The following is a 25,451-nucleotide window of genomic DNA, read 5'->3' as shown; positions in this document are numbered from 1 at the left end:
CTCCTGTCTTTTTCAGTTATTGCGGAAGGGCGGGACAGGGATTGGTGTGTAAGTTATAGAGACCCTGACCTCTTTGGGGCTGGCTCAGTGACCCGCAGGCAAGACTCTGGAGCCAGGAGAGAGGCTGGGGATCCAGCTCTCTCCATCAGGGTCTGGTCACGTCCCCTCAAACTGGTCCTATCCCGGGAGGGTCGGGTGAGCAGCGCAAAGGCGGCTTGAAGACTCCTCTGCCAGGAACGCGGGGTGGGAGGCTGAAGCACTCAGGTGTGAGGGGACAGTCTCCGGGGTGAGGTCGGAGGGGACGCTGCAGTGAGCGGCACTGAGCACCTCAGACCTGAAAGCGGGGAACAGTCCCATCAGATCTGAGCGGAGGGAAGTTATCACCAGGGGCCGGGTATGACGCCGCCATTAAAAGCACAGGTCTGAGGAGAAGACCGCCTTCCAACGTTCGGAGATGGGGACAAAATAAAACGGGCCGTTGACGAAGAGGCGCAACTTGAGTGCGAAGGGCCGCCGAGAGCGGGTTCGGCCGTGGCGGGCCAAGCCCACGGCCTCCGCACCTCAGCTCCCAGCAGCGACGCTCCCTGGCCTGCGGCCGCCTAGTGAAACCCCACCTTCACAGCCTGAGGCCAGAGGCGGGCCCGAGGCTGATGTCATCCAATCACGGGAAGGAGCTGCTCAGGGTACCGCCCCCGGGGCCAGACTGACCAATAGAAGAAGGAGAGGCGGAACGCGCTGGGAGCGTGTTCCCATCACCCGCCGGGCCCTGCCGGCGCTGGGATGCACAGCGGGGAGAAGAGGCCCCCGCCACCCGCCGAGTGCCAGGGGCGGAGCTTTCCTGGTTTCACTCGGACGAGTTGCCACCCGCCCGACCCGAGAGCTCTACATCCTCAGAGCAGCGGGACGGGGCGGGGTCGTGCGGAAAAAGCAGTCCCCGCCCTCTGAGTCATCCGCTCAACCGGCGGTGCCTGGGCCTGGCCTGGCTGGCAATATGGGCTGGAAAAAGGCCACCAAGGTGTCTCCATCGCACTCTAGAGCCCAAGCAGCCCTGACCTGACCCAGGAGGCTTGGATGTGACTCTCACTGGCTTTGCAACCCTGTGCTTTGTGCTTCGGAGAAGGCGATGGCACCCCACTCCAGTACTCTTTCCTGGAAAATCCCATGGATTTCCAGCCTGGTAGGCTGCAGTCCATGGGATCGCTAAGAGTCAGTCATGACTAAGTGACTTCACTTTCACTTTTCACTTTCATGCATTGGAGAAGGAAATGGCAACCCACTCCAGTGTTCTTGCCTGGAGAATCCCAGGACGGGGGAGCCTGGTGGGCTGCCGTCTCTGGGGTCCCACAGAGTCGGACACGACTGAAGCGACGCAGCAGCAGCAGCAGCAGCAGCTTTGCGCTTAGTCTCTCGTTGTGCCCGACTCTGCGACCCCATGAACTGCAGCCTGCCAGGCTCCTCTGGCCATGCCCTCCTCCAGAGGATTTTCCCAACCCGGGGATGTAACACAGGTCTCCCGCATTTGCAGGCGGATTCTTTACCGACTGAGCCACCAACCTTGGAAAAGTCATTAACCGCCCCCCGGGCCTCAGTTTCCTCTTCTGTATCATAAGGGGCTTGAACTAATGGCTTTTTAGTTTGACTCCAAGCCTGCTTTGGCCAACGTTCTTAACCATGCTTACCTTTTGTCCTTATTTGTGAAGTGAGGATTAAAAAATAGTACCTTCCTCTTAAAAGTTGCTGTGAAGTTTAAGAAAAATAAATGTATGTAAAGTAGCCCATAATACATATTTATACATGTTACCTATTATTAATCCTTCCAGCATCGGTAGTCCAGGATTTATCTAGCATTTCTGTGCCAAAAGCAGAATAATCAGGCCCAGTCCTGAGGAACAGCTTTACTGCCAAGGCCAACCTGCCTGATCACTGGATCACCTGAGAATACTGGCCTGACACAAGTGGTCAGTCCTTCATCTGATAATATTGGGGGAACTGAGTCCAGCCTCATCAGGTTCCTCAGAGTCCAAGTTTGGTCACACTCATGGACTAAAAGGCTCTTAATAGAATTTCTAATTCTTCAGGGGAAGCTGGCAGGACCACTCACATGCTGTCTGGGTCCTTTGTCTCCTCTTTTCAGAAGGGTATTAAGTGTTAAGCTTTCAAACCAGTCAAAGACTCTGGGAAAGAGCAGGTGACTTCCCCTTAGCTTTGGAAGTGACCTGGTTTCTCTTACCAGACAGGTCTGGTGACTTTCTCTTAATGAGGTAGGTCCTGGGAAAGCAAATTCTTTTCTTTTCTCTCTGCATTTGACTTTTGCCTACTCCCTTTACACCACCCATGGTTGCCCTCTATGGGGAAAGAAACGAGCTACTCTAAGGTAGCGTGTTGGTGTTGACAGATTTTAAAAGCAGATGCTATGGTTTGGAATATCACCAGACAGCTAGCTGTGAGCTGCCTTAGGCACCAGCTTCTGAATTGGGTCCCAGACCTTTCTATCTAAACCTTTCTTAAGGTTACCCAGGGTGGGCCCTCAGTGAGCATTTCTGGTCATCTTTTCCTGGACTAAATTTGACATTTAAAAATTTTCAGTTCTATACAATCCAACACTGTATATCAACTGTACTTCAATAAAATAAAAAATATTTTTTTTCAGTCCTGCTGCTATTGGGTATGAAATTTCTCTTAGGGTGATAAAATCTTCTTGGATTTAAATAGTGATGATGGAGTAGGAAATGGCAACACATTCCACTATTCTTGCCTGGGAAATTCTATGGACAGAGGAGTTTGGCGGGCTGCAGTCCATGGGGTAGCAAGGAGTCAGAAAAGACTGAGCGACTGAGCGTGCAACATGATGGTCACACAATTTTGTGAATATATGGGGGAAAAAAAAATACTGAACTGTGAACTTTATAGTGAATTTTATGATCTGTGAATTATGCTCAATTAAAAAAAATCAGCCCCAGAGGGCAAAGTCGGTAAGAATGCAAAGTTCCGATGGAAATTTCATGATGGCCACTCTTCTTTTCTCATCGTCCTCTCCACTTGATCGCTTTCTTCTAAACTTTTCCAAATTTCAAAGCCACCTTCAGGTCAAAAATGACTAGCCACCATTCCTTTCTCTTTAACACATACCAAGCTTTGGATATGCTGCCTAGTCTATCAACTCTTTTCACCTCTTAGGTATATTTATTCAGCCATGGTTTCATATCTATTTGGTTCTACCTCTAGCTTTGCAATTATGTCCTGGGTTTATTTTTTTAACTCCCCAGAGAGCTCCCTTAAAATGGTAACGTTGTCCCATTACTCCTTTCTTCCTTGTCTCCAGCAAGGTTTCATGTACCGGAAGGAGCTCAAAACTTAGTTTTAAAATCATCCTTCCAAATGCCTGGAAACCAGGTTAGTACCAGGTCCTCTACTGTGGAAATGGAAATATGACTAGTTCTGGGATAAAGCAAGGCTGTCTAGACAGAGATTGGGCTCACCAAGAGTCAAGTAAACAGAGTCCTATCCTTTTTGCATTGCTGGATAATCCCCCAGGAAACAGAGACCCAGGGCTTACAAAGATCTTCCTCTTCCAAGAATTTGCCTTGTATGGGGAAAATTTACAACCTAAGATTTCTCGAGGAGGTATCTACTCTTCTCTCTCTTACATGTAGTTACTTCAGAGAGCAAAGTTCAAATTGGCTCTGTAAATCCACAGGAGTAGGTGATGGGAAGCAAGGTGAAGGGGTTAAGGTACTTTATCAGGACTAAATAGGCACCCTAGGAAGGACAAGGCATTGGGGTCAGGCAGGCTACTGTGGCTTCTTCCAAAAAGGCAGAAAGGCAAGAGACTCACACACAAACTTATATACTGCCCAAGTGTCCAGTGCCTTTTTGGAAGAACTTAATTTCAGATGCTTGCACCAAGATTGCTCTTCTGACCAAAAGTCCCTATTCTTGCTTCTTCCTAGAGAACAGAATACAGTTGTAAGAGCACACGGTGTGACTGCTATATGCCAGGCGGTTTCATACCTTAATCCTCACATATTATCTCCTTGGTTTTGCTTATGAAGAGACTGAAGCTCAGAGCAGCTAAATAACCTAATAATCAAGGTTACACATGACTTACGTGCTCGGGGAGTAGAACAGGTCCAGCTCCAAGGCTCATGATTTTTAAACCACAATGGCTGTTTTCAAACTTTGCTCAGAGGTTTCCCTAGCAGCTGCCACAGGACATGGGCTCAGTGGTCAGGGGTTCCCCAGTCTCCCCACACTTTGGCTAAAATAGCCACACATATGCCTTTTTTGTATATTGGGAGTTTCATGAGTTAAAAATAAATTTGAAAAGAAACACCTTATGCTATGCTGTCCTGCTCCTATCTTGGACTTTCTAAGAATCAAGAGAGGCTTCTTCCTCTACTTAATCTAAAGCCACCCCACGGCCCAGCAGAAAGGAGTTGTTTTAAATGAGAAAAAAATGTGTAGTTGACCAATTTCCTGGCTTGTTCTCAAGTTAAGATTTCCTTAACCTGGTTACATCTTCTGTTCCTTTTCAATTCTTCACCCTGTTCCTAGGGTCTTCACCCCCAGCCCTGCTGTGTGTAGGAGGAGAGGGGTTGAGGAAAGCAGGATTCTGCAGGGCTAAGTCCCTCTCTTCTCACAAACCCCCCTAGCCCCACCTACCCACTGAGTCAGGATCCAGGAATGTCTGTGGGGCAGCAGACAGGTTTATCGCCCTGGGGTTGTCAGAGTGCTAATTCATCTCTCATCTCCACCCAGTCTTCCCCTTACCGCTCTCTGAAAAATTTTAATTCCTTATTTTGGCCACAGCTTGCAAGATCTTAGTTTTCCTCCACTGGGGATTGAACCTGGGTCTGCTGGCAGTGAAAGCTCTGAGTCCTAACCACTGGATTGCCCAGGAATTCCCGAGAAATATAGAGATTTTTGTCTAGGGATAGAAGAAGAAACCCCAGACTCTGAGAACACGGAGTCTTCAATCTGTGGCTAGGCATAGTGTTAAAAAATACATCAGATTATGGTATTCAATAAATATTTGCTAAAAGAGAAGGCAAGAGGAAGATACATTTCCCCATTTTTCTTCCTTCAGACTAAAGTTAACCTGAAATTTCCTTGTCTGACTGTAAAGGGACTGGTTTTTAGCTTAGAATCGATGATGTGACCACGGGTGTGACTGACGAGTTGTCCCAATATGCCTCCTTTGCTGTTTCTGTGACCCCACAGAGCACTGTGGAGGCTCCAGGATTAACGTAGAGGCAGAGGTGACAATCCAGAGTGAAGGGAGCGCTAGGGAACATTTCTTGAAGCCGTATTTGGACAGTGAGCACACCACTTTAGATGTGCTTATTTGGGATGACTTTGAAGGGCCCTCTCATCTCCCTCCTCTGTAACTGCTTCAGGGTTTGGGATGGGGAGAAAAAAATTTCGACTTTGCTGTGTGCTAGTCCAGAGCATTTATTTTTCACCTCATTTGGGCTCCAAACCCCCAGCCTATCCCTCACAGTCCCTCAGTCTTAGGTCACTTGGAACTCAGGCTTCTGGGACTGTGTGCAGCTGGCCAGACATGAAGGACACAGTGGGTTGGAAGTGAGGTACATGGTTCTCTCCTACCCTCATCAAGCCTGATGCCACTGATGTCTGTGTCATCTGGGACTCAAAGGGGACTGGAAGAAGAGGTGAGCAGCCCAGACCTGACTGAGTAAAAGGTTCAACAATCAGAGGCAAGAGAAGAAAAAGGAGAGGAGAGCTACTCAGCTTGATAGGGAATTTCCCACCAGGGATTCTGAGGTGGGTAGGCCTCCCCACTTCTTTCAAAAACAGGGTGGGCCTGAGTGGTGCTGGGAAGTCACTCCCATCTCTGTCAGAAGCCTTGAGAATCTCTCAGACGCTGATGGGAGCCTCATCTTCCCACAGACCCTAATGGGGTCAGGCTTCCTATTCTCAGCCAACTGTGGGTGAGCGTTTTGCTACTTCAGCAACAGCAGAGGGCATACTGGTTGTGCTTCAGCTCTGTGGGCTTTAGGGTGTCATCCTCACTCCTCAGCCTCTTTGTCCGGGCTGGAAGGCTTTCCAGTGAGCTGTGGTCTCTGATAGGTTCCAAATGCTATCTTCCAATTGTTGGAGGTTCCCAATTCAGAGCCAGGAAATGCACAGAGGTTAACAGAGATGACCAAGAAGGTCCCTTGGAAGACACTCAGGGGTGGTTTCCTCCCTTCAGAAGTCACGATTGCCAGGTGAGGTCGGGGCTGAGAAGAGCACTTCCAGACAGGGCATGTGAGATGTAAGGTGGCGCTTTTCTGGGAGGCATTTTGGGAACATGAACACAGAACCTAGAAAATGTTGGTAATTTTATTTCTAGGACTTATGTATCGTAAGTTAAAAGTCAGAGACTCAGACAAAGGTTAATCACAACCTTATTTATAATAGCAAAAAACTGGCAACAACTTAAAGGCTAACCGTGGGAGTCTGGATAAACACTGTTTTAACCACACTATAGAATATTATCATGTAGACATTAAAAAAGGTTTTTCCAGTTTTCAACAAGGACCTTCTGTGCACACAGGGAGCTCTGCTCAACACCATGTGGCAGGCCTGGACAGGAGGGGAGTTTGGGGAAATAGATACACGTATGTGTGTGGCTGAATCCCTTTGCTGTCCACCTGAAACTACCACAACATTGTTAATCAGTTATATTCTAATATAAAAGGTAAAAAAATTCTAAGATTTTTCTAGTTCTAATTACCTGAAAAAATATTAACTGCAAAAAGGTTATAAAGCTATAACAATATATCCCACATATATAAATGCTATAGCTATCCTTCCGAATGTATAGAAAAATAAACTGAAAGAAAAAATATATATTTATACATTTGAATAGAAAATTTATTATTTTCATTTTCCAAGTGTTTTCTTTTTCTATTGGGGGAAAAAAAAAAGAAATCTTAAGGACAGTTGTCACTTGCTGCCAAATCGAGGGTAGTCTTTCTCTGGTGGTTTAGTCTCTTAAGTCGTGTCTGACTCTTGTAACCCCATGGACTGTAGCCCGCCAGGCTCCTCTGTCCATGGGATTCTCCAGGCAAGAATACTGGAGTGGGTTGCCATTTCCTTCTCCAGGGAATCTTCCCAACCCAGGAATCGAACCCAGGTCTTCTGTATTACAGGCAGATTCTTTACCAACTGAGCTACAAGAGAAGCCCTAAAGTGAAAGTCATTCAGTCGTGTCCGACTCTGCGACCCCATGGACTATACAGTCCGTGAATTCTCTAGGCCAGAATACTGGAGTGGGTAGTCTTTCCCTTCTCCAGGGGATCTTCCCAATCCAGGGATCGAACCCAGGTCTCCCGCATTGCAGACGGATTTACCACAAGGAAAGCCCAGTCTTTCTCTGACCCTGCCTATATCATGCTGAGCAGACCTCACCTGGAACCCAGATGCCTCTGCTTTTCGGCATTGTGCTGTCCAGCCCGTCCTAACAGGCGAACAGAGAATCATGTTGCTATCAGTGGGAAGTGGTCAGAGCTCCATCCACTGGAGGAGACACACCCTTGTCACACCAAGGCCTGAAAATAAAGCCTGGAGTGTTTCCATCCTTCCCCACTCACTGATGCTGAGGGTGCTTGCATATGAGGCCATAAAGTTCTACATGACGCCTTTCTTCCATCTGGTGTGCTTTGGTGGTGGCTGGGGCCTCTAGTTCGGGGTAAGCATCAAAACCCCTGACCACAACTATTGGTACCAGCTTCAAACACACAGCACCCACCCTCACGCCTTAATTGATGAGGGATTTGTCCAAGAGCCTGGGCGTCATGATCCCGGGCTCCAAGCCTCACAGGTGACTCACAGACAGCCCCAGGCAGTGCCTCCTGGCCTCAGTTTCCCTGGCTTGCCCTGTTGATACTCCCCACCTACTGTGTACAGTGTTAAAAGGGGTGAGGTGCTTTGAACTCCTCAGATGAAAGAGGTGGGGGAAGTAGCACCCAGTTATTATCCTGTATCCTGCCAGGCGTGGGAGTCCAGGTCGACTGCTTTCACACTGCTCCAGTCCGAAGAGCCTCCTTATGGCCCCTTCCTCTCTGCCTTCTGCTCTGATGGCCAAAACTAAGAAAGCAGAGCTCAATCACCATTTCAAGTCCACTTCAGAACAGTTCCCCCTGATTTACAACTCAGGAATACTTTGCTGCTGCTGCTGCTGCTGCTGCTGCTAAGTCGCTTCAGTCGTGTCCGACTCTGTGCGACCCCCATAGACGGCAGCCCACCAGGCTCCCCCGTCCCTGGGATTCTCCAGGCAAGAACACTGGAGTGGGTTGCCATTTCCTTCTCCAATGCATGAAAGTGAAAAGTGAAAGCGAGGTCGCTCAGTCGTGTCTGACTATTAGCGACCCCATGGACTGCAGCCTACCAGGCTCCTCTGTCCATGGGATTTTCCAGGCAAAAGTACTGGAGTGGGGGTGCCATTGCCTTCTCCCAGGAATACTCTACAGGTGTCTAAATTCTTTCTCATGAGTGGCTACAAATCCTGTGGGAGAAGGAGCCGTGACTTTTCACCACTAAGGATTCGCCATTTAAGAAGTCAGCAAAGCGAGTGTGAGAGAGCCAGGCTGACCGAGGTTCAAACTCCTCAGTTTTCTGTTTCCTCATATAAAGTGGGGGTTAGCACCATTCCCCACCTCATCTGTAGCCCTAGGCGTTCCTGTGAGAGTCATATGAGGACTGTCTGTGTGGAAGCTCTTTGTGAAATGCGAAGCCCATCCCATGTGTTAACAGGCCTGAGTGTCTGCAAATAAGAATACTGGCACAACTGCCATCTGTCCCCTTCTGCCTCCAGGCTACAACTGAAAGAAAATTAAAATTAAAAAAGAAAAAAAAAAAGAAAGAAAAGAAAGCCTGGGGCGCCACCTACTGGTTAAAAATACGAATCGCCCCCAACTAGCTGCAACACCCAACAAGAAGCAAGTACCAGTATTTCCAACCTGAAGTCATCGTTTTGCCACAGCCTTCATACCGTATTATATACTAATATTTTTCTTTCAACAACATATTTTGTATAAGTAACTTCATTTTAAAATAAACTTTAATCATTACTATAAATGGAAAACTAATTAACACTTGCCCCTCAAAAGAATAAAACTGTGAAATAAATACAATGAAAATAAACCATTGCAAGATCTGCTAGGAAATGGTGCTTGTGAAAGCTCAGGCTTGAGTTCACTGTTAGCGCTGAAGATGGACAAAGGAGCACCACTGGAGACTGGGTCATCCCTCCAGCATGGTCCTGGGCTTGGGGGCGAGCCTGCCCTGGAATACCAAGAAACAGGCCTCTTCTGGGGAAGGGTGGCCTTCCCACGTTCCCACCTCCCTTGGCCAGGGTAGCGGGAAGAAAGTTTGGAAGCCACAAGAAGTAGAAAATAAGCTCTTGTATTGCAGCACATCCCATCACAGCCCAAGTGGGTCAGTGCTGAATGCCCAGTGGCAGCATCCAGAGCTCATAAGGGTGTGACTGATGCTCTGCTTTGCGACACGTCTGGCTTCAGGCCAGAAGTCCTCTGCAGGCCTAGGTATCCTCATGCCTGTCTCCCAGCTCTAGCCCGGAGGGCTGCTCTTGGATCTGCTGCAGCTGAGCTGTCCAGCTGGTCACTGGGAGCCGCCACTCCCCCCAGTGCTGGGTCGTGTGTCTCGTCCTCCGGAGCCCAGCTTGCTGCTACAGCTGCATGGCCTCCTGCTCCACTGACTGCTCTGAGGGCGCCAGGTACTTCTCCTGGAGGCCCAGGGTGCTGATGGGGGGCTTGTCAAGGCTGACAGCACAGGCAAGGATGGGGAACTGGTCTGGGCAGGATCTGATCTCTGTGATGCCTGCCTCCCAACTGTGTCTGGCAGGTTCCTCCCATCCTGTTCCCTTCCTCATAATTATAGCTTCAGGCCATGGGGACCAACTGGTCTGAGAAGTCCCTTGAAGCAACCAGACTCACACGCTCCTCTTTGTGCCTTTTCCCCACAGTGCTAAGCAGCAGAGAACTGGAGCGCGCCAACCTTCCGGCTCTGTGTTGTGGCACGTGCTCTGGAGCCATGCCCCTCAAAGATGGCACAACCCTCAGCTCCCATCCCTGCTACCCACGTGACAAACCTGCCCTCTCCTCTTCCTTTTTTGGCCTCAGTGAGCACAACCACCCCGAAAAGTCAAAGTGTTAGTTGCTTAGTCATGTCTGACTGCGAACCCATGGACCACAGACCATCAGGCTTCTGTGTCCATGGAATTCTCCAGGCAAGGATACTGGAGTGGGTAGCCATGCCCCTCCAGGAGTCAGAGGTTTTCCCCATCCAGGGATCAAACCTGCGTTGCAGGCACATCCTTTACCATCCAAGCCACCAAGGAGGCCTACAACCAGCCCAACCACCTGGGAGTCTAACTTCTGCTCCACCTCCTTCTATCCTATAACCACCTGGTCACCAGCTCTGGTTGTCTATCTCCTTAGTATTTTTCCCAGGCCACACCCCTTTTTCTATTCTCATACTAACATTTCATCCGTTCTCACCTGGAGACTAAAAACGCTCCTGCTTCCAATCACATCCCTTAAATGCACTTTCTGTACTTGGAGGTGCTTTTCAAAAATGGACATCTGATCACATCACGCTCAGCTCATCGGGAGGATGCTGGTTCCCACCAGCCACCCACAGACCAAAGTCCACACTCCTCCACTGCCCACCTCCCTTGACCACTGCATCTCCCCTTCTCCTTCAAGTTCAAGACACCAGGCAAACTGAAGCCCTCGTGTCTCTCCCAAGTGACCAGTGCCCCTTCATGGCTGGGCCTCTGTATTTGTTGCTCCTTCTGATCAGATTCCTACTTATCCTCAGGTACAAACAACCCTGAAGCCTTCCAAGGGACCAGCCACCAGGGAGCCCACTGGTCAACAGGAAACCAATCATCTGTAAGGGCAGACGTGGCCATTCCTCAGCCCCTGGCCTTCTGCTCTTGGCCACGGTGGAGGCTGGTGAGGAAGGATACGAGGAGAAGTGGAAGTCAGCTCCCATGGCGGCAGACATCATGGCCTCCAGGCTCCGCTGCTCCTGGACCCCAAAGCAGTAGCCGTTGGCTTTATCCACAGCCTGCAGCACCTGCTGGATACTCTCCTTGTCCTGAGCAGGGAGGAGAGAAACAGAGGTATGTGGAACTGAGGTTGTACCAAACCAACTGCATTCTCCAAATATGCCCCCTCCATCTTGCCTCGTGAAGCCTTTAATCCATGCAGCTTCCTTGGCCTGGAATATATCTAGTGTCGCCAGAGGCCCGACTACACCCCTTCTTTCCTAACTGCCAACTCACCCAAATTAGAACAGATAAGCTCCTCCATGCACACTTACCATCCCCTGGGTTGATCCCCACTGTGGCTATGAGCCTACCATCTTACTATTAACAAGTTAGTAACTCCCCCATTGGACTGTGCACCCTTGGAGGTCAGGAACCTGTTTGCCCAGACATCCCCAGTGCCTGGCACAGCATTTAGCTAACAGCAGGCACCCGTAAATATGCATGTAACTTATTTGTTCCTCCATATAAAAGTGGTAAGGATGGTCCCTATATCACATGATGGGAAAGAGATCAAAACAGTACATGTAACAGTCCTCAGCACACACACACAGTGTCTAATACAGAAAGCCTTCAACAAGCTGTAAATTGTACGATTAATATTATAGGGTTCACCTCCTCACTGTAGAGGAGAGAAGTGTGGCATTAAACAGAAGAGACAAGTTCTTTAAGTCCACCACAGCAGAAAGGATAATCTAACACGCACCTTTTCCTCCCAGGTTCCCTTTGCAGGGTACAAGGTGAGAGGCACAAGAGTTGGGTACTACTTTGCAAAGTCAACAGTCAGTTGCCCATCTGGAAAGAGCCTGAAAGACTTGTCTCTGGCCTTGGTCAAGTCCCTTGCTGGGCACTTTCTGAACCCCTCCATTTTCACACAGAGGAGGTAACATACGTGGAGAGAACCCAGCAAAACAGAACAGACAGGGCCAAAGTCTGGTCCACCCTCTTTACTGGAATCCTGCCTCCCACTGGCCTCGAAGCCAATGAGACTGATGAGCTGAGACCAGGACAAAGACTACTGTTCGAGGCCTCCACGCTTCCTATATCCTTGGTCTGCAAGTGCAGTCCCAGGCACGTCAGAGCCGATAGCCAAGGGAGGAGTCGTTCCAGTGCCTAGTACAAGCACACCTCGGAGATACTGTGGGTTGGGTTCTAGAGTATTCCAATAAAGCAAATCCCATCATCAAGCGAGTCACATGAATATTTCGGTTTCCCAGTGCATATAAAAGTCGTGTTTAAGCTCTACTGTAGTCTACTAAGTGTACAATTATGTCTAAAAAAAAAAACCTTAATCAAAAAGTACTTTATTGCTAAAAAATGCTAACTATCATCTGAGCCTTCAGTGAGTCATAATCTTTTTGCTGGTTGAGGGTCTTGCCTCCATGTTGAAGGCTGCTAACTGATCAGGGTGGTGGTGGCTGAAGGCTGAGATGGTTGTGGCAGTTTCTTAAAATAAGACAATAGTGAAGTGTGCAGCATCAATTGACTCTTCTTTTTATGAACCATCTCCCTGTAGCACGCAAAGCTGTTTGACAGCATTTAATAGCATGACAGTAGAACTTCTTTCAAAACTGGAGTCAGTCCTCTGAAACCCTGCTGCTACTGTATCAACTGAGCTCATGTGATATTCTAAATCCTTTGTTGCCATTTCATCCTTCCCAGTTATCTTCACCAGTAGGTTCCATCTCAAGAAACCACTTGCTTTGCTCATCCCTGAGAAGGAACTTATCCATTCAACTTTTTTCATGAGATTGCAGCAATTCAGTCACAGCTTCAGGCTCTTTTAATTCTAATTCTCTTGCCATTTCTACCAATCTGCACTTACTTTCTCCACAGAAGTTTTGAACCCCTCAGAGTCACCCACAAGGGCTAGAATCAACGTTTTCCAAACTCCTTTTAATGTTGATATTTTGACCTGTTCCCATGAATCACAGATGTTCTTAATGACATCTAGAATGGGGATCCTTTCCAGAAGATTTTCAATTTACTTTGCCCAGAACCATGAGTGGAATCACCATCTATGGCAGCTATACCCTTCAGAAATGTATTTTTTAAATACTAAGACTTGAAAGTCAAAACGACTCCTTGATCCATGGGCTGCAGAATGGATGTTGTGTTGGCAGGCATGAAAACTTCTCCATCACAGCCCCTGGGTGAATAGGTGTCTTGTCAATGAGCAGTAATATTATGAAAAGCATCTTTTTCTCTGAGTAGTAGGTCTCAATAGTGGGCTTAAAATATTTAGTAAAACATGTATGCAGATGTGCTGTCATCCAGGCTTTGTTGTTCCATTTATAAAGCACAGATAGAGCAGATTTAATAGAATTCCTAAGGGCCTAGGATTTTCAGAATGGTAAATGAGCTCTGGCTTCAACTTAAAGTCACGAGATGCATTAGTCCCTAACAAGAGTCAGCCTGTCCTTTGAAGCCAGGCACTGACTCCTCTCTAGCTACAAAGTCCTAGATAACACCTTCCAGTGTAAGGCTGTTTTGTCTACACTGAGAATCTGTTTAGTGACGTCACCTTAATTATCTCAGCGAGATCTTCTGGATCATTTGCTGCAGCTTCTCCTTAGCACTTGCTGCTTTACCTACACTTTCATGTTACTGGGATGGCTTCCTTCCTTAAACCTCAGGAACCAACCTCTGCAAGTTTCAAACTTTTTTTCTGTAGCTTCCTCACCTCTCAGCCTTCAAAGAACAAGAAGGAGTTAGGTAGGGCCTTGCTCTGGATTGGGCTTTGGCTTAAGGAAATGCTATGGCTGGTTTGATCTATTCAGACCTCTAAAACTTTCTCCATATCAGCTTTCTGATATGCTGAAAGATTTCTGTTGTGCTTTCTTACTGCTCCTGTGTTCACTGAGCAGCACTTCTGATTTCCTTCATGAATTTTTCCTTTGCATTTACAACGTGGCAAACAGTTTGGCACCAGAGGCCTAGCTTTTGGCCTTTCTTAGCTTTTCGACATGGCTTCCTCACTGATTTTAAGTATTTCTAGCTTTTAAAGTGAGAGACGTGAAGCTCTTCCTTTTACTTGAACACAGAGACCAGTGTAGGGTTATTAACTGGCCTAATTTCCACACTGCTGTGTTTTAGGGAATAAGGCGGCCCAAGGAGAGGGAGCGAGATGCGGGAACAGCCAGTCAGTGAAGCTATCAAAATACATGTCAAAATCCACACGCCATCTGTGGATTAAGTTCACTGTCTTATATGGGTGTAGTTGATGGTGCCCCAAACGACTGTAGAGAGTAACATTAAAGATCACTGATCACAGATCATCATAACAAATATAATAATAATAATGAAAAAGCTTAAAATATTGTGAGAATCATCAAAGTGTGACATGGAGACATGAAGTGAGCAAATGCTGTTGGAACATACACTTGTTGAATGCAGGGTTGCCACAAACCTGCAATTCATTAAAAAAAAAAAAAGCAGTAGCTGTGAAGTACAGTAAAGTGAAGTGCAAAAAAACTGAGATGTCCTTCGGGACTTCTCTGCCGGTCCAGCAGTTAGCACTGTGAGCAGTTAGCACTCTGAGCTTTCACTGTCCAAGGCCCAGGTTCAGTCCCCGGTTGGGGATTCCACAAGTTGCGCAGCATGTCCAAAAAAAAGAGAGAGAGAAAGAAAAAAAAAGACGTATGCTTGTACCTGAATATTGAGAGGGATGAAGGAGACTAGGCTGTAGTCTTCAATGAGCTGCACCAGTTTCTCGTTGAGCTGCCGGTAGTGGCGGAAGAAAGGATCCGAAGCAAGATGGTCCAGCAGGTAGGAGAGGTCCAGGACCTCTGTGTAGTAGTCCAGGTTGAAGGCTAAGAAGAGAAACTGGTTAGCACAGGGAACTCTATTCAATATCCTGTGATAAAGATAAACCACAATGGAAAGAATACGAAAAAGAATATATGTATATGTATATGTATAACTGAATGTTATGTATGTATAACTGAATCACTTTGTTAACACAACATTGTAAGTCCATTATATTTCAATTAAAAAAGAAGAAAGAGAAGAGAAACTGGTATTAGGAGCAGTTGGCATCAGGCAAAGACCTGAGAACAGAGAACGTATTTTTTTCTTTCTTCCTTTGCCTTCATTCACTCACTCATTCATTCATTCATTCAACAAATATTTGTTGAGGCAGTGAAATTAACTTACTAAGAAGAAAACAACTGATTTCACTTGTTGGCGCTGCCATTTACCAGCTCTGTGGGCAGTTACCCACCTCATGAGGCTACTGTGAGGATTAACTGCCATAAACCTCAGTGTCTGGTTCAGAGAAGTGCCTGATCAACGGTAATAAGACTGAACATGTACCAATAACACTGCTTGGCCCCTGCCTCACGAGGCTCACAGCCAGGCAGTGCCCCCAGGACCAGGCACACACACTCCAAGTCATCGATCTAGCAAGCTGGCCTCTTGGGAAAATGACTTTCCCTTTCTGGGCCAGTTCCTTCTTAGCATAAAATGAGAAGATCAGAATAGATGACTCAGAGGTCCCTGAATTCAGTTCTATGAATACAAACTTCCTCTTAAGAGAAGGAAAGTGGGCCTTCCCGTATTATCCATTTCTGCCTGGAAAACTCAGGCAGCTGGGAACTCAGCAGGTCTGTCCCAAAGTCAGTTGAGGGAATCTGGCTGTCGGGACCAACTGACTCACACCCTGAGCTCTGCTTTCTGTATTCTTACCAGCCCTGATTAGAAACTGACACCCCTGTGTCTGCAAGGAAGAAAATGTGGCCATTCCAGCAAACTTCTTGGATTGCCTGACAGGTATGTTTCTCACTGAGAATGGAGAAACTGCAGCCAGGTACACTGGCACTTAGATTTCCTCTCAGCTAACATGCTAGCTTGGGCTATTCATGTAACTTCTCTGGGTCTCAACTGCCTGATCTGGTGTGTGCCTCCATCTCTTGTGAGGATGACTGGCAAGAGTCAGAGCTAGAAATGCAGAGGACAAACGTGGCCATCGGAATGGAGGCTGTGAAGGGGGAGAGAGGCATAAATCTGTACACAGATAAAATGGGGTGTCTGGGCTTGCCAAGAGATGGACCAAGACTCTGGGCTGAGGTGGCCCCTCCAAGGTGCTGACATCCTTCCGTGTCCCGACGGGCACCCAGTTACCCTCCCTGGACAAGGCCCCGACACTTCACTCTCTCCACAACCTCCTTTCAGCTGTTCTCTCCATTCTCTGTGGCTGAAGATGGTATTTAGAGAACTGATGCTCCAGTCAGGAGAGCACTAATTTTGCAGGAGAAAAAACGCTGGCTGTTAGAACCCTAGGCAACACCCCTGCCTCCTGCCAGCCTGCTTCTCCCTTTGTTGTTCCCACCTTTATCCGTCCACTGGTTCGGTCAGAAATGTGAGAGGCATTCTTAATTCCTCTATGTCCAATCCACCAGCAAATCCTATTTCCTGAGTTAAGTTTTATATCTATTTCCTTCTCTTCGTTCCCACTAACCACCGCCTGGGTTGCTGCAAAAACCTCCTATAGGATCTGTTTCATTCTTGCCTCTTTCAATTCACAAAGAAGCCAAAAGGGCCTTTTCAGTTCATGGTGTTCTCCTGCTTCATATTCATCAATGGCTTTCCTCTTTAGCCCCTGCCTACCTCTCTGACCTCGCTTCCTCCTATCACTCTCTGAGCTACACTGGGCTCCCCCACTTCCCATCCCCTTTCCCTTGAACACAAAAAGCTCTTTCCCTAAGGGCCTTTACTGTTACTGGATCCCCTGTCTAGGACACTTCTGCATTGACTGGCTTTTTTTTTTTTTTTACTACTCAGCTCAAATGGTACAGTTCACACCCTCCTTCTCATTCACTCACTATGCATCATTTTCTTCTAATTCCTTCATAATACATATCACCATCTGTAGCTCTCTTGTCTCCAAAACCCAGAATAGTATCTGGCACGGAGGGGCACAAAATAAATGGGCAGGGGTCAGATCTGCCTGTGGCTACTATCACCAGGCCATACACAGTCCCTGGAAGCGGCTTCCTTCAGCAGAGATCTCTGCATCACTCCAGCCCACCTGCTGCCCTGGGCTTCCAGAACAGGATCTCTTACCCAGCTTCCCATAGTGTTCAATGAGGTCCATCTTGGAGAGGAGGTTGACGTGGGGCAGCTCCACATGCAGCATGGTGGCCAAGGAAGTACACAGTACCGAAATGAACTTGGCAGGGTCTGTGCAATAGTGAGAATCCACCAGGTGAACAGCAGTCAGCTGGGAAGAGAGGAATGGAAAGGTGTGAGAGTGGCCCAGGGAGGCAGGGAACATTAGGGCCTCTGTCCCTCCCATCAGATTTGGGACTTCTGAGGGCAAAGGGCAAGTCTTCCCATTAGTCTCCTCCTCCTTCTGTTTCATTCTAACAGCCACTGCTAACCCTTATCCCAGGAGAGGTGGAACACTTTTTCCTACAAGATGCCTTGCACTGAGCCTCCCAGTGGGCACTGCATCTGACTCCACTGTTTCACTTTCTTTGCCTACCAAGTCACAACAACAATCATCATGCCACTTTCCACTTAAACCCTTCTATACTCCCAATAATCCCCAATTGGGTAGTGACACATCCATCCTACAGATGAGAAAGCAGGTTCAGAGGGATTAAACTGGCTTGCACAGGACCACATAGTGTGGAGTCAGTGGCAAAGCCAGAATTCGAACTCACACCTGTTTTACTTCAAAGCGTCTGGGCCCCTACCTCACTGAGGGACATGGGGGCGTGGCATCTGTCCTCCTCCCTTTCTCAGTTCTTCCATCTGCAAAATAGGCCCGCCAGACCCCAGACGCACCCTGAGGTCCCACTGCGTCATCTGGGAGAAGATGCTGCGCAAGGCTCCGTGGTGCGTGCAGAGTTCCACTTGGCCAGGGCAGTCGAAGAGAAAGTAGTGGCCGCGCAGGGGGTCAAGCTTGGCACGCAGCCAGTCCAGGTTGGCCTCTAGGTACTCCATGCAATAGAGCAGGCCGCCGTTGGGGCCCAGCTGCAGCGCGTCCATCACGTCGCCCAGCCCCACCAGCTCGCCCACGTCCACGGCGCACTCGTATGGCAGCCCCTCGTTGGCTGGGTCCAGGTTCACCACCGCCACGCGCCGGCCCAGCGCGCGCAGGAACTCGCTCATGCCCAGACAATACGTGGTCTTCCCCGAGCCCGGCGGGCCGATCACCGCCTGCCCAAACGCCGTGGTCGGAGCGGCTCCCGCCATGGGCGGCCGGCACACGGCTCCGTGCGGAGCAGCTGAGCGCGGCAGGGGAGGGAGGCGGGAGCCACACCGGAGACGACCTCTGAGGGCAACGACGGGATCCCCCAACGTGCGCTTCGCCCCGGGCTGGCCGCGATGCCGGGGGCTCGCCTGAGGAAGAGGAGGGAACCCACGCGCTGTGAGGGGATCAGAAGGCCAGGTACCGACAGGACCTGCACCCGACTTCCGGATGACGTCGGGAAAGCCCGGCCCGGAGAGGAAGTCCCGCCCTCACGGTGACGACATAGCTTGGCGCCGAGAGCTGTGGAGATAAGCCCCAAGTGGTGACGCTGGGGCGTGGAGCCGATTGGGGGCCCTGCAGGGACCTTTCCGGGGGTTTCCCCACCGTACTCCTGGCCCAAATCCGAAGAGAAAGAGAAATTCGGTAGTTAACCTTTTTATTCTCCCGTTAGGAGACCCGGCACATCTGCGGCGGGTTGTCCGCTGCCCCGGCCCAGCACTGGAGCCCGCCCCAAGACCGTCTCTTAGGAACATGAGCCCTCTCCTCTTCCGTGTCCTTAACGCCCCTCTTTCTGGGCTTCATGGTAACCTCCTCCCAGTAAGGTTTTGCTGATAACCTCAGCCAGTCCAGCTTTTCAAGGGGCTGGGGGAGGCAACAGAAGCAAGCCCAAAAAATAGGGACTAGGGTTAGGAGACCAAGGAGGAGGAGTCATTAATTCCTTTCATTAAAGGGAAGTATATAACGGGGGTTTTTTGTAAAAATGTCCCTGAGGTAGACAACCAGAAGGCAAGTTCTGAACAAAGCATCCTGAACAACCGTGCAGACTGCTGCTCCCAGAGTTCTTTCTGCCTTCAGTGGAAGATAAGGCTGGGCACAGGGCTGCCACTGTGCAGTTATGAGTGATCCTGATTAAGGGGGAGTCCTTGAACCTTTCACTCAGGCTCTGAGAGGCTGTTCAGTGCACAGCTGGAACTCCTCACAAAAGCCTCTGTGCGAAACTTCATGCTGGTGGGTGGCTGGCGGCGGAGCAGCGACTCTCCTTGGTCCTGGGGTAGGGGCTCATCGTAGATGGTGGAGATTAGCCCCAAGCCAGTTCCACGGGGCCTCTTCGGTTGCCCAAATGGCTGGAGCTTCTCTCCATGGTACCTGAAACAAAAAAAGGGCTCTCCGTGAGAGGGTTGCTCTCTTACCCCAGTAAAGGGGTTGGGAAAGAACAGGGTAATAGCTACTATGTATTTCTTCAGTTCAGTCACTCAGTTGTGTCCGACTCTTTGTGACCCCATGGACTGAAGCATGCCAGGCCTCCCTGTCCATCACCAACATATCTGGTTTGTCCCAAAGACAGAGCATTGAATCTCCTGCCCCCTCATCTTATCTGTTGATGGTGCCAGCAACCAGGGGCCTCACATACTGCTTTCATTTTAAATAGTACACAAAATTCAGAACAACTGTTACCACTTTGTGACTTACAGTCACTCCCTAAGAGCAATCATCAAGTCCAAATTCCTCAGACTTGAGGGAATGACTCCTCCAGGAGATTAATCATCCTTAATCAAGCTTGAGGACTCAGTCTTGAAAAGACTAGTGCCAGATCAACTTCTTCCAATTCTGCTTTAAAGTTCAGTCCCTGGGGGGTCTCTAGCGCCCAACCCAGAACCAGAGGGAAATGGGGAACCTGGGTATAGCTGAAAGGCTCACTTGGGCTCCCAGGGAAGTCCCTCAGCCGTACTCACCCCAATCCACGCTTACATCTGGGATGCTGGCCGTCATTATCCAGGGCGTCGGGAACGCCTGAGCACTGGCTGCCCAGGCCCTGGCCCTCAGCCCAGCCCTGCCGTTCCAGCACCTTCCGCCCAATGCCCTGCAGAGGAAAGAGAGAAGACTCAAGACATGGGGCTCCTGTGGGGGCAGGGGAGGGAATGGGGGTAAAGAAGGAAAAGAAAGGGGTCAGTGGGCTGGGCACAATGCTCACCTTGGTATGGCGCTCGAAGGTGCCCACCTGGTGTCTGATCACAGAGCCGGCCTCCTGGCCATCACGGAGCCTCTGTTCCAGACGCATTTGGACAGAGTCTCGGGCGTCTTTGTCTCCACCATCTGAGGAAGCAGAGCCCAGTTTGTGGAAGGGTCTCTCTCAGCAGAAGTAGGGAAAATCAGGTTTCTAGGCCCTCCTCACAAGATTTACATATTCATCTTTATAGTGTGTCATTACTGTATTTTTCTCATTAGACTGGGAGTTTGCCAAGAGGAAGAACCATGGCTGTCCCATCTTACAGATGAGGAAAAACTGTGGTGCAGAAAAGTCACAGAGCCAAAAAATGAGAGCTGGAATTAGGACCCAGGTCTTCACCTCCCACTCTGTAAATCACCCTAGGTCATTTTTTTTTTTTTTTGACCACATTGCGCTGCATGTGGGATCTTAGTTCTTCAACCAGGTATCGAACCCAAGCCCTCTGCACTGGAAACTTGGGAATCTTAACCACTGCGAGGTCTCAACCCTAGGTGATTCTTGACTCCAGAATCTAAATTCTTAACCAGAGCCTGAACTCCTGATTTTCCCACTCTACTAGGGCCTGCCCATCAGAACCAGACCTCCCTGAGGGCTGTGCCCACATGTCCTTCCTCCACACAGAAAGAAAAAAGATGCTGCCCACAACCAGCACTTAATGCACTCAACTAGTGATCTTTTAAGAGACTGGTGCCCTGTCACAGACTCTGCTAAGCAGGTCTGGTAAAGTGTCACTGCACGGCCAGGGCACCATTCCATCTCCAAGTACTGCAAGCCCGGGCCCAGTACCTGTGTCGTAGTACACACTCATGTCCACATCCCAGTCATCAGCTGTCTGTTCATCAAAGTCTGCAGAGAGAAAAGCATCAAGCAGAGTGAACCAAGGACTCTCAGTTCTATCAAGAGTTAAATCTAGACATTCTAGAACTTGGAGTGTATATTCAAATCTCTCCTCTGGGAGGGTCACTCAGAATTGGGAGGAGGGCATTTTCTCCCCACTCCCCTGACCCCCAACCCCTAGAAAGGATGGCTGGTCTCTCAAATACAACAATGTAAGCCTCTTTCCTAGCCCTCTGGTCGGGCTCACCGCCAGCAGGGTGAGCAGCAGGGACCACCCCTGCCCTTGCCTGATGCTAGCATTACCTCCTTCCTCCTCCTGCCAGAACTGGGCGTCGGTGTAGAACACCAGGCCGGAGCCGCCCTTCTCCCACTTGAGCTCGATCTCCTCCTCAAAGAGCCGCTCAGAGGTCCGCTCCTGCCCCGTCACGTCCTCATGCAGTGCCACGTGCCGCTCCCACTCCTCACCCCGGTCATCATCCTGGGAGAAGGTGGAGAGAGGAGACCTGCCTGTCCAGCTTCCTGACCTGAGGCCCACAGGTAGGCAGCTGGCTGCACAGGAGGTCCTAGGGATGGGACCTCAGCTCTATTCCTCCCGATTTCTCAGAGAAGCAGCATGTTTTTGGCCCCTGAGGCCTGACCTGACAATCTCTCCACGCCCTGAGTGTTTCTCAACATACTTGGCCACTTCCCCTACTAGTCTTTTTTTTTTTTAAAGCTGCACCACACAGCAGATAGGGATCTTAGTTCCCTGACCAGGGACTGAACCTGTGTCCCCTGCACTGGAAGCACTTCCCTGGCATCCAATCTTACCCACTGGACCTCCAGGAAGTCCCAAGCCTGACTCACTCTTATCGTTGCACTTTTGGTCACGTCGCTCTCCCGGCCTCTCTGCCCTGCTCTTCCGCCACCACCTCCTTAATCCTCAAGTGCTTTAGTGCACATGAAGTCCCCTACACTGAGGCCCACAGCACTCTCACTGGTCTGTGAACTTCTGTGTTAATCAATATACACTGTTTATGCTTTTCTACATTATGTCACAAAGAAAGAAGGGACAAGAACTAATACCTACTGTCAACTGTGTCAGACCCTTCACATACCTTAGCTCCTTTAATCACCCGAACAACTCTGTGAATAAGTACCATTATTCCCGTTCTACAGATAAGGAAACTTCGATTTAGTGAAGCAAAGTGATTTGCCCAAGATGGTACACCAAGAGAGGGGCAGCACCAGCCTGCAAACCCATTCTGTACCATGTACCCTTTGCAGATACTGGTTCTTCCTCTTCAGGGAGACTGAAGGCTCTTGGAGGGAAGGAAATGAGCTTTAGAGGGTCTCTGGAATCCTGTGCTAGCCCCTGTGTTTACGGCTGCTTGACTGGACTTGTGGAATGATAGAATGACTCCTGGCTTAAAATCCTGGGGGCCCCCTGCCCCATTTAAACTCCAGGAGGCCTCAGGAATCACTGCTGCAGAGAAAGTGCTGGAGAAAAGGCATAACAGTACCACACTAAGGATGTGGTCCAGATGTGTTAGTAACTCTGAGCGGGGAGCTTTGAAGACATAGATCAATTGCTTTTTACACAAGGCACGCATTTAAAAAAAAGTTTCCCAATAAATAACAAAATCTCCTGATTCAATGGGTGAACAATGAAGTTTGGAGAAAGAGGTAGAAGAAATGTCTCTTTCACTGATGAGGTTAGACTGGAGGCTAGCGTTCAATCCACAGATTCAAGGTCAGAAAACAGAGGTGAGTTCTCAACATGATGAAAGCACACAGAGGTCAGACGAGGAGCGAAGGGGACTGGGTTCACATCCTAGCTCTGCCTCTACTTCCTTAGGTGATCGTATCTCTTAGTAGATTTCATCAATGAAAGAGACCCTCCTCACATGTCTTCTGAAGCAATGAAAAGATGCCTTTGAGAATCTTTGGAAAAAAGCTCTGGTCCCTTTTGCCAAAGGAACATACACCTGCACAAGCAAATGCAGTTTTATATTCAATGTCAGGGAGTTCCAAGTCTTTAGAAGCCTCCTGAGGACCCCAGGTTTAGAGCTCTTGGAACACACAATTGAAGAGTGGCAGCAGCAATGCGTTTGCCTCTCTAAGCTGCCAGCAAGGACAAGATGGTGCTCCATACTCACGTCATCTGAGTGTGACTCTTCTTCCTCTTCCTCTTCTTCCTCTGGCTCTTCACGGGAGTTGGATGGTATGTCTGCCAAGCAGCTTCCCTGGGGTATTTCCTCACCCTCGGCTGTGTACACAAACTCTTCTTGCTCCACAGTCTCTGAGTCCTCATAAGTGAAGGGCACATTGCCATAGCGCCGAGAGGAACCTGTCTTGGGGAACTGGAGCTGAAGCTGGGTGATGATCCGAGGGGGTAGGCGGCAGGCCCGGATCAATTCTAAAAAGACCCGCAGGGGAGTGCCAACATTCCCATTGGGCATCAGCACCGGTGGATTCAGCTCTGGCAGCTGCCTCAGGTCAGCCAGTGTGAAGGTTTCACTCTTAGCCTGGCGACTCTGCAGTTCCTTCCGGGTCTTGAAGGGAAAGGAGCCCAAACCTTGGAAAGCAGGGAGAAGAATGGCACTTGAAACCTGAAAGTCTCCAGCCACACGTAAGCCAGAAACTGGACAAGGCTTAAATCCTTTCACTAATACTGTTTCTCCCTTTCAAACATTTCCAGAGTCCTTTCCTCTGATTCCTGACCAGAACCACCTAGTAATTTTATGCCATTTCTCATCACCTCGGTAAGCTCACAGGTTTCTTTCAGATCTGGTTCCTGACGACCTTTTGATTCTCAACTGCCACTAACCCTCATCCCACGCACACCCTCATATCATGTGTTCCAATCACATCAAACAATTTAACATGCCCTGAAAGTTTTTGGACTTCACATTTCTGTATCTTTGTAAATACCACTTACTTTGAATACCATTCTTTCCCACAAACTCCTGTTTATATTTCAAGATCCAGATGGAAAGCCACATCTCCTAATCCTTCTAGGAAATCGGTTTCTCCTCTGCCATCTCACAGCAATGGGAGATAAAGGGCACAGGCTCCAGAGCAAAATGCCTGATTAATATTGTGATTGTCATCTTATAACATAACTTCTGCATCCTTCAGTTTCCTCACTTACAAAACGGGTGACAATAGCTCCTGCCTTATACGATTGTTGTCAGGCGTCAATAAGAAAATGAAAGGCTTAGAACAGTGCCTAATAAGGAAGCGTTCAGTAAATGTTAACAATTAGAATGGCATCCCTGTAACAATTATCTTTTTATAAATCTGTGTTCCTTTTTGAATTCGAAGCACAGACTGTGTCGGACTGTTTTCTACATACCAGCTAGAGTCACACTCAGTCTATAAATACAGGCTAGATTTGTTGAATGAATAAATTAGAGGGCCCTGCCCTGTGGTTCCTGTTTCCATATCAGTGATTTCCCAAGAAAATGGGAACAGTCCAAATAAAAAACCTTGTCTCTTCATCTGCGCCTTGCCAGAGAAGCCTGGCATGCTGCAATCCATGGGATTGCAAACAGCTGGAGACTGAGCAACTGCATCTTGCCAAGAGAGGACTGGGCGGCGGACAACAAAGAAGGGGCAACAAAAACAATACTTGACTTCCTTTTCACCCCTCTATGTCAGTGCAAAATCGAAAGGATCTAGGAATAGACTTAATAAACTGGAAAGATCATCTGAATAGGTTCCCCTCTCCCCAAGTTTTTCTACCGTGCAAACTAAGCCTGAAACTTTGTCCACAAATTATCTAAACTCTTGAAGAGCCCTAACGAGGGACCTAACTTATCTTCATCACTCCTCAGGAAAGGTACCTCTGTTCCAGTGCCCGTAGGCCAAGTCTAGTCTCTTTCCCACGGGTACCTGATGCCTCAGTAGGTAACCGAAGTCTGCGGATGAAACAACGACCAGGTAACCAAGTCCCCTGAGAATCCAGCCACCGGCGGCCCGAGTACATGCGGAGAAACCTCTGGGCTTGAGCGGCCCCCCGTACAGAGACAACACAGCAGCAGGTGCGGGTCCGGGTAGGGTTAGAGTCCTGAGTGGAGAGAGCACCGGCATCGTTGAGTGAAGTCTGGGCAAGACCCTGGCGGATAGGAGTTGGGGTACAGTCGGGAGCAGCCTGGGGAGGGGCCCGCTCAGGCCGATGCCGGTAATGGAAACAGAGGAAGCCACAGTCGCGTTGTTCCCGGAACTGGCTAAAGTAGTTCCGAAGCTGTGCTGACCGCAACTCCGAGGGGATACCGCTCACGACTAAATAAACTACCGCCTCCTCTTCCGCCTCGCTGGACACCGCCATCTTAGCTGTCACATGA

General features: G+C 49.0%; 2 protein-coding genes across 2 annotated transcripts; both read right to left on the bottom strand.

Moving 5' to 3' along the window:
* Nucleotides 1–6,331: 6,331 nt before the first annotated feature.
* GPN2 (GPN-loop GTPase 2) lies at nucleotides 6,332–18,549 on the bottom strand. The gene is made up of 5 exons (XM_019980474.2): nucleotides 17,870–18,549; nucleotides 17,144–17,300; nucleotides 14,732–14,892; nucleotides 11,000–11,130; nucleotides 6,332–9,767 (listed from the first exon to the last, which is right to left on the bottom strand). Exons 1-5 carry the CDS (start codon nucleotides 18,278–18,280, stop codon nucleotides 9,695–9,697), a joined length of 933 nt encoding a protein of 310 aa, XP_019836033.1. The 5' UTR covers nucleotides 18,281–18,549; the 3' UTR covers nucleotides 6,332–9,694.
* A 148-nt stretch (nucleotides 18,550–18,697) lies between these two features.
* GPATCH3 (G-patch domain containing 3) lies at nucleotides 18,698–25,451 on the bottom strand. Its single transcript, XM_019980456.2, has 7 exons — nucleotides 25,000–25,451; nucleotides 23,262–23,680; nucleotides 21,427–21,601; nucleotides 21,073–21,132; nucleotides 20,251–20,372; nucleotides 20,012–20,139; nucleotides 18,698–19,424 (listed from the first exon to the last, which is right to left on the bottom strand). Exons 1-7 carry the CDS (start codon nucleotides 25,433–25,435, stop codon nucleotides 19,211–19,213), a joined length of 1,554 nt encoding a protein of 517 aa, XP_019836015.1. The 5' UTR covers nucleotides 25,436–25,451; the 3' UTR covers nucleotides 18,698–19,210.

Source organism: Bos indicus, chromosome 2 (genome assembly GCF_029378745.1).
Source record: "Bos indicus isolate NIAB-ARS_2022 breed Sahiwal x Tharparkar chromosome 2, NIAB-ARS_B.indTharparkar_mat_pri_1.0, whole genome shotgun sequence".
Taxonomy (NCBI): domain Eukaryota; kingdom Metazoa; phylum Chordata; class Mammalia; order Artiodactyla; family Bovidae; genus Bos; species Bos indicus.
The sequence above is the reverse complement of the archived record's forward strand: the minus strand, read 5'-3'. Positions and strand labels throughout refer to the sequence as shown.

Excerpts from the sequence above, each read along its gene's own strand:
- GPN2 (XM_019980474.2), bottom strand. The coding sequence starts at position 18,280 with ATGGCGGGAGCCGCTCCGACCACGGCGTTTGGGCAGGCGGTGATCGGC. Across the intron at positions 14,893-17,143 it reads TGAACACTATGGGAAGCTGG|CCTTCAACCTGGACTACTAC; the intron begins GTAAGAGATCCT and ends TTCTCTTCTTAG. Across the intron at positions 11,131-14,731 it reads TCATCCCTCTCAATATTCAG|GACAAGGAGAGTATCCAGCA; the intron begins GTACAAGCATAC and ends CTCCCTGCTCAG.
- GPATCH3 (XM_019980456.2), bottom strand. The coding sequence starts at position 25,435 with ATGGCGGTGTCCAGCGAGGCGGAAGAGGAGGCGGTAGTTTATTTAGTC. Across the intron at positions 21,602-23,261 it reads AAGAGTCACACTCAGATGAC|GATGATGACCGGGGTGAGGA; the intron begins GTGAGTATGGAG and ends ACCTTCTCCCAG. Across the intron at positions 19,425-20,011 it reads AGATGTAAGCGTGGATTGGG|GTACCATGGAGAGAAGCTCC; the intron begins GTGAGTACGGCT and ends TTTTTGTTTCAG.